Raw genomic sequence first — 8,695 nt, 5'->3', positions numbered from 1 at the left:
GATAAATGCGCATTGTGCTCGCGTGTATTTTTGTTTGTATTTTATCATTGTTGTTGTTGTTCCTGCCGCTGGCAAAGTTGCCTTTTTCGTATGCTCTACATATTTTCAGCGTTTATTTCGTTGCGGTTGCAACATTTCTGTTTGCTGTGGGCGTGGCACGATGTAGCTGCATGCCAGACAATTCACGCCTGCCGCCTGCTGCCTGCTGCTGACTGTGTGTCTGTGGCAAAAACTAAAATGAAATATGCTCATGCAACGCATACATAATTCTGTGTTGCACGCAGAAAAAACATTTTCCAACATGGTTTTATGTTCTGCATACACAAATCTCAGACAATGTTCGTGTATGCATCAAGTCCCAAGCACAAATCCACTTTGAACTTTATCAGTAGACGATGCGCGTCATCTTTGAGCCCCCATCCCCTATTAACTGCCCCTGCCCCTGTAAACTTTCCTTAATTTAGTTGTGCTACTTAAGCAGTTTAATGCCACGCCGGCTTTTTGCGGCCTCTAAAGACAAATTAATGACCCTGGGTCGCGCAATTGCGCTCGCTACGTATCCTGTCTGGGTCCTGTCGCCTGAATTTATAGGGCAAAGGCTTCGCCCAGGCGCGGAAATTGCAAAGGAATTGCGAGCCGCGTCGCCAAGACGCAGCCACAATTATACGTTATTGTTTTTGTTGTAGTTGTTGTTGTTGCAACGCCAACTTTCATCTTGTCGTGTTGCGTGCGCCCTTATCGCGTTTTGATTTTTAATTAAAGCCCAAGCTAAATGTATTTTGCGAAATGGAATTTGGTTTATACGCACTTAAATTAGGCGCACAAACAAATGCTGAATCCAATTATCTTTTTGCTCTGCGCACAAATTACATAGCCAAAACACGGCCAACAAATTGATAAAGTCTTTTTAAATGCGAGTGCGAACGCGAATGTGAGTGTATATACAATACCAATACCTAATTCCAAAGTTGTTTTCGAACTTGAACTTTTTGACAACTTTTGTAACATTTTCTCGTTACGCTCAAAGTTAAGCAAAAACAAATCGCTAAAAAACATAAATTAATTAACAATAGCCACATTTTAAACATGTTATCAGACTAATAAACTTGCTGCTTGTAATTAAAATGCTGTAAGGAAAAATTCATAAGCTCTGTTTTATTTTTATATTTTTCTGTTATTTTTCCCTCAACTTTATTTATCTAAATTTTATTTTTTGCTAGATCGGTAAAAACTGGATAAATTAAAAGAAAAGATACGGATCAGAAAACGATTCATGAATTTTTTTATAAATATTAATAAAAACCTGAAGCAAAGCTAACTTTTATATTTAAATTTAATTAATTTATATTTTTGCTTATTTATTTATTTATTTATTAAAATGTAACTTATTTCACAACTCTTAAAAAATTAAGAATTTAAATGCGCAGACGATTCAGCAACTTGAAGGCAGCTAAAACATTGTCCTTCTAACACATTTAAAATAACCAAATAAGCAAACACTACCTACCTCCACCATAAAAGTCCATGCAACAGTGCGTATGATTTACAATGTTTGCCTGCTGTAACCAGTGTGAGACAGTCTGACGGAAACACAGCCTAAGAGCAAAGTGATGTGAAAATCTGATGTAATCTAGCCCCAACAGAGCCACGTACTTGATTATTTTACTGTTGTTTAGGAAAGTATTCAATGGCTTCGTGAAGAGTAGCCTGGCATTTATTTACTGTTGCGACTACGCATTTAAATGCCAAGCTGCCCTGCAGCAACGAAAATTCATTCGTAGTAAATAAATTAAAAAGCAACTTGCGCATTGGCAACGGCCATTCACCATGAACTGGTGGGCGTTAGGCGAGGAAACAGTTCAATTTCCACAAAAAATAATTAATTCAACCGGTGAGGAATACGCTTTGCGGCGGCCTTCTAAATACTCCGCTAATGATGTGCATAATAAGTTGCTTACACTTGAGGGCGCATTATAATTAAAAAGTTTTCGCTTCGACCTGCCAAGATACTCGAGTTGTCTTTGGAACGCCTTAGAGCCTCTTTATGAAGGGATGCTTAACGCGCTTATTAGGTGTGTCTCATATGTGTATGATTATGCTGATCTAAAATGCAAATTATAGGTAATATAGTTCTTGAAGCTAATCATATTATCTCTCTTTCTGTCTCTCGCTATAGATGAGTTTATTTCGCTAACAGCGCTATGAAATTCCTCCAATTCACTACTAAATCCACAAGTCAAGTAAATTGTTTGCGCAGGGGCGACTACTTCATGTTGAGGGGCGACTACTTAATATGCATTTAAAAGGCTCGTGCTTTGTGCGCGCCACTTAATTAATCATAGTTCAAGTATCATATAAGCAAAGCGCCTTACGTACCAGACCCTACTCACGCTCTTTCTGTCTACCTCTTTTGCAGCCATGTGGCAGCAGCTGCTTGAGAAGCCAACGGCGTCAACGTTGAGCACGTGAGAGCCTTGAAAAAATGTCCGTTTGCATGACAATTGTAGCGTGCAGGTATTCAGACAACGCAGCAGACAGCGCAGTTGTGCGCAGCGTACGTGAAGTGTGTGCTAAGAACATTGGGCAAGAGCAGAAACAGCAGCACCAGGAGCTGAAGACGTGGCAGGGACACTAACCCACATGCAGCATAGAGCACGGCAAGGCTTAGCACCTGCAGCAGTGTGCAGACAGAAGAGCAACGCACGGAATAACTAAGTGAGTACACAAAGGTATACCAAAAATTCCCAAACCCAAAAATAACAGACAGGCCAAGACATGTTGAGTTCGGCTATGAAAAGATATCAAGTGCATTACTCTGGATAACATCCAACATCTAAAAAATTTTGAAAACGAAGATGCAAGAGACCAAGTGTATGAGAACATATTACAAGAAAAATTCCAAAGCAGCTCCTTTGTAAAGTTTGCTAACAGCAATTTTGAACCCACATATTTGAAAGTTATAGATACGATCCGAAAATAGTTGAACATAAAATAAAATTCTTAAAACTTTGAGGACCAATTGAAAAATTGTAGTCCCAAGAAGCAAACAAATGAAAAAAATAGAATGTTAAATATAAGAGATCGAGACGAAAGGAAAAACATATTATCCTCAAATCAGAAAAGCATATTAAATAATAATAATATATAAATAATATTAAGTATGAAATAAATATTATAATAAAGAATATACAATTTAAACAATCGTAAAAAATTTCTAATCCCATCTACATTATAGAAAGTAAAAACATATTTAGTTTAGAGTCGCTTAAATATGGTGAAACATTCCTGTTAGAAGAAAGCTTTCTTAAGGACTCATTATTAATAAAGGTACCAGATTAGCATACTTCGTAGAAGTTTACTGTCAGTTCTATTTGAAAGCAACCACTTTATAATTCAGAAACTTTAAAGCTACCCCAAGCTGCCCTAGCATCAAACCAAAACTCTTACCTTAAAAATTTCTTTGATTGACCCAATGCCAGCTACTCAACAAGCCCTGAGTGTTGTTGGCTATGCTTAAGGCCCTGTCTTCCCTACCTGCAGCTGCATAGGATTCATTCATCTGCTGCTAAGCGACTGCCTGACATATCTGGCATATGCAAAATGCCAACTGTATGTCGTTGTTGGTGTTGCCGTTGTTGTTGTTGTTGCAGACGACAACAACAAGGGCAAGGCCACTAGAGCAAGTGAAAACAAGGTGCTGCACAAAAATAGAAATAAAAATGAAAATAAGAAAAAAGCAAAAGGAGTAACGCATGCTACAAGAAAAAAAAAGCAAAGACAACGCCGCCAGCAAGTGAGCTGATTGGGGCTTGTGTAAAGAGCTACTCCTATGATGCTCAAATGGCATTGCATACTTTTTTGGGCAGGGGGGCAAAAAAGGAGGTCATGCCCAACAAGCCCAAGGCACACTTTGCATACATTTAAAAGAGCAAAGACGAGACGGAAAATGCTCTCTAAAATTTGCACAACTCAAATTCTTAAAATAGAATATTAAATTTTATATAGAGCAAATATTTAAGGCATCCAGGAAATAGATCAAAAAATTTATGGACTTGAAAAATAAAACGGTTTCCAAACTTTAGAGTAGCCAAAAAGTTCCCTTAGATTTTTTATGTCATCAATCTTATCTTACTTTTAATTGATTTATAATATGCAAACTAAAAAAAAATCGAAAATAATATGTTTTTATTTTTAAAGCTTAAGACCTTTGAAATTAAAATATGTATGCCCCCTTGATAATGCAATTTTTGTTGTAAACTTATATTAAAATAACTATAGTGTTCCTGTTTTAAAAGTTCGCTAATCCATATCTTATCGATATTAATGACCTTTACCTCTTTATATTAATTCACTTCTTTCACAATATCTGAGGTGATGGGGTTGTCTTACGGATATCATGCTTATAAATTGGTTTTCACTCTGATAGTATGGTGTAGACCATTATTCGTTAGTTATTATGATTGATATATGTTTCAGTTCCTTTAATTATAAAAATATCGATAAGAAACATTTGTATGTGGTGCAGCTAGCAGCGAGAAACCTACAGCATTTATTTGCTGACATAAAAGTAAAGAATTTTTTTAAACTTTAAATAAAAAAAGTGTATGATTTAAAAAAATATATATGCCCAGACTGACCTATTAATAATGGTTATGTGTGCATCTCTGCTCTTTCCAGTTCGCTGCAGCAGCCATTGAATCGAAATAAAAATAACAATAATTTTCGCGAATATCTTAACAAAAAAAAAAACAGAAGCAAGCGGTTAAAACAGTAAAAAAAGAAACGGGGTCACGCCACAAACAGTGCTGTTGCGGTCAATTATACGACAACAGGAACAGCAACAGACAGCAGACAGCAGCAGCAGCAACAAAAGTACTTTAACGTCAGCAACAACATTGCAACAACGCCATTTTGACCAATATTAATAATGGTAATGTTGCTGCAATTGAAGCGACAACTGCCGCCAGCAACAGCTGCAAAAACACTCTCCAGAGCAAGAAGAAAACCATGTGGGAACAGATTTGACACTCGGTTGCTGCTTTTGTTGCTGCTGTGCTGTGCATGCCGCAGCAGCAACAGCGCTGGCATCAGCTACAGCAACAACTCGGCCAATCGCAGCGTAGCGAGCGGCAGCAGCGGCGGCCTCGTATTGATCGGCTCCAGCAGCGCCACAGGCAGCACAGGCGCCACTACAAATACGGCCACTGCCAGCGCGGTGCCCTCGTTATCGCTCACTTCATCATCCTCGGCCTCCTCATCGTTTGCCACATCGACTAGCAGCAGCAGCAGTAGCAGCGGCAGCAGTGGCAGCGGCAGCAGCGGTGGCAGCAGTTCATCATCGGCCACGGCGAGCAGCAACCGCAGCACTCGACTAACTAGCAGTAGCAGCAGCAGCAGCAGCGGCTCCAGCAACAGCAACAATAACAACAACAATAACAACATAAATCATGATCAGTTACCCGCACAACTCTCATCGCGCATCATTCACACACGCAATGGCGCCATCTCGGGCGTAATTGTCCAATTAGATGGGCGTCATTTGGATCCGGTTGAGGCGTATCGCGGCATACCCTACGCCTCGCCGCCCGTTGGCAATTTACGCTTTATGCCGCCCGTCTCAGCTGCCATGTGGTCGGGCGTCAAAAAGGCGGACAGGTAAGTCAAACCCAACAGCTTCGGTTCCTACACTTTAAATGGCTCTCTCTTTGGTTCTCTCTTTGGTAAGGTGTTTGCGAATGTACATATGTGTGTGTCCTGTCCAAGGCAACCGTCCTTAGAAAGTTTTTCGCATAAATTTTCAGTTGCCGGATGTGTATGTGTAAAGTTTATGAGCTGACGCGCTTTTATGTTAATCATACGACCCGTGCGACGGCTGAGCAACTACTTTGGGGTAAACTAGCTAACTGAGACATGCGCTTCGCAGCCCATTTGGGATTAGGTATAAATTTGAATAAATAAGGTTTTAAATAGGGGCTCGTTAGGTTAAACCGGTTCGGGACTGCTTTAAAAATCTTTAAAGACTGTTTGAAGGCCGTGTGAAAACATGTTTCAAGTTGGTAAAAAAATATATTTAAGCCAAATTATTGATTCCAACGGGATCTTAAAATTAAAGTTTAAAGCTGATTTCAATATAATTAATAATTGATGGACTTAAGACGAAAACACAGAAATATTACTGCTTTGTGATTAAAGTGTGATTAAAATTGCTTCAAATCGAATTTAAGACTATTTCAAATTTGGTTACACGCAGAAATAAATATTTGGTACAACACAGAAGGCTTAAAAATGCCTTTAGAATGGCTTAAAACACTGGCACAACGCATGTTTGAAGACCATCCAAATGTTTCTTGTGGGCGCTCTAAAAGTCTGCTTAAAATCAGAATATATATGCGCAAGCTACCCTATAAAATAATTACTGATAGCCGAGTAGCCCGATTACCCTACTTAAGCTCCTCTTAAGCAAGATTGCTGTACTTAAATAAGTTTTCTTCTTCAGTTTGCTGACTTACCCCTTGAAAGGGTCATTATAATTGAGTCCTTTTTAAAATCTAAATAAAATCTGTCATTTAGCTGATGTTATTTTCGCAATCAAAAATTCTATTTCTAGCTGCTTGAACGTACCCTCGTCTAACAAATTTGATGTTGCCTGAAACAAAAAAAGAAACCCCAATGCAAATGCTCAGTCAATTTAAATGCGTTAAATCATTTCTCAGTTACTTGAGCCCGCCTGGGCTGTCTGCTGCCCCCGGCGGCGCTGAAGAGGGTGCAATTTGAGGCACGTTGTCGCGTGTACCCGAAAGTACATAAAATGATCAAAATGCCATAACTCAAGGAGCGGCCACTCGAGAGGGTCGAGAGCGCAGCCGTTGCCGGGCAATTGTCACCTCAATTAACTTGGCTCATTATTGTCGAGTGCGCTGCCAAAGCCCCAAAAATACGTAAATATTAACAAAAAAAAAAAGAAAACGAAATACGGCAGACTTGCAATAATAATGACAATAGGCGTTGTAAGTCAAAGGTCAACTGACTCGCTGGGGTTTCCGGTTGAAATGTTACACAAATTAAATATTTACGCTGCCGGCAGCGTCGGCTGCGACACTCGAGCAACAATGGCAACAACAACCAAAACGACAACAACAGCAATAACAAGTCGAGGCATCTAATTTACAAACGCTCCCAAGTGGTAAATCATTATTCACAAAGATTCCCAGGACACCGTTGTCCTGCAGCCACATGGTGTGCTTTCCGAAAGGGCGCCGGCCCAAAGTTTTTTCCCGTTTCATTACGTTTCGCTGCCTTTTTTTTAAGCTATACTCTAACAAGGGGTATTTGAACCATTTGCGATCTTTTTAAGTACATGAGTAAATAAAATGCAAAATATATTACCCTCACGACCCCTCGCTCTATCTCTCTGTTTCCTTAGCTGGTTGTTCACAGCATATTAAATTATAAATATTATATTTTTCTTATATTATTAAAGAAACACATGCTAAGCTAAGCTATGTTCAGAAAAATAAGTTCGTTTTGTTTCGTTCTAAAGTTAATTTCATTCTTATAAGTTCTCTTTGATTATTTTATCAGTTATCATGGAAATGAATATAAGTTTCTTTGGTTAACCATTGATAGAATATTGTCAGCCTTTATAACAGAGTTCTTCCATATATCAGCCCCAAATGCACTCAATGAATATTTACGATAGGGTATTTAAACTATACTAGCCCTTATTTGAGTTTGCAGTCCTGCCAGTATATGCTTCTTTTTTGCTGGCTAATGAAAAAGGAGGCTTAAAATCAGCGCTCCGCAAATAAATATATTTTTTCAAAAATACTGTTGGGCCAAATTTGATGAATGTTGCCCCCAAAACGAGCTGTGCGGCACCTGCTGCTGCTGAGCCACGAAAATTCGGCTGACATCATCGCAATTGTCAGCAAACAGAGATTTCTCTGACTGTGTCTGTTCTGTTTGGAAGTTTTTTGTCGTCGTCTTTTGCCGAAATGGAGCGCGCGACGTCGCGTCTTTATTTTTCAAGCAGCCTTGCTGAGGGCCTGTTGACAGCTTCAGGCTGGCAGGCCAATAAACTGCTTGAGTAATGTTCCACAGATTTTTCAGCACGTCGGCGTAATAAGGCTGTTTGGACCATCAACGGACTAAGGAATAGACGCACCGACAGTCGGACAGAGAATCAGACAATGTCAGCCAGGCATTCAGACTCAAGGTACAAAAGATCATTAGCCGGCTTTGCAGCCAAATGCGAAAATGGATACATTTCGGCGTATTTTGTGGTCCAAGCCTCTAGCAATTGCCATCGACGGTACTTAAATGTTATTAGCATTGGGTAAAGTAAGAAATAAATGAATAGGCAAATGGCTTTCCAGGGTAAAATACCATGTTTATTTCATTTTAAGGGCGCTCTTAAAAAATGTATTCAGGCAAACATTGCAAACAACAAGAGTAAAGATGCCCAATGACTAAGGCTTAATTTGAGTCTTTCTTATAAAATAAAATTGATTGCAGAAGACAAGATTCAAAGCAAGAGGAATAGAAGTTCGGCAAGGTTTTGATATCAACTCTTAAGATAAAGAGACTTATAAAGACCTAGACAATAATTCTAGTAATAAGGAATTGATGCAATTTGTTTCGAGCATTTTGTTTAAAATCTATTAAACGTTAAGCAAAAATTATATTTGATAAGGAC

The 8,695-nt window shown here is 39.0% G+C and overlaps 1 protein-coding gene across 1 annotated transcript in view; it reads left to right on the top strand.

Moving 5' to 3' along the window:
- The first annotated feature begins 4,764 nt into the window (after positions 1–4,764).
- Positions 4,765–8,695, top strand: part of LOC115761259 (neuroligin-3) — a 49,738-nt gene continuing 45,807 nt past the window's right edge. Inside the window, exon 1 of the mRNA XM_030702972.1 lies at positions 4,765–5,655. Within this exon, the coding sequence (XP_030558832.1) occupies positions 4,928–5,655 (728 nt within the window). The 5' untranslated portion in view covers positions 4,765–4,927. The remainder of the gene's footprint in view (positions 5,656–8,695) is intronic.

The sequence above is a fragment of the Drosophila novamexicana genome, unplaced genomic scaffold (assembly GCF_003285875.2).
Source record: "Drosophila novamexicana strain 15010-1031.04,08,12 unplaced genomic scaffold, DnovRS2.1 tig00000485-arrow-pilon, whole genome shotgun sequence".
Classification (NCBI taxonomy): domain Eukaryota; kingdom Metazoa; phylum Arthropoda; class Insecta; order Diptera; family Drosophilidae; genus Drosophila; species Drosophila novamexicana.
The sequence above is the reverse complement of the archived record's forward strand: the minus strand, read 5'-3'. Positions and strand labels throughout refer to the sequence as shown.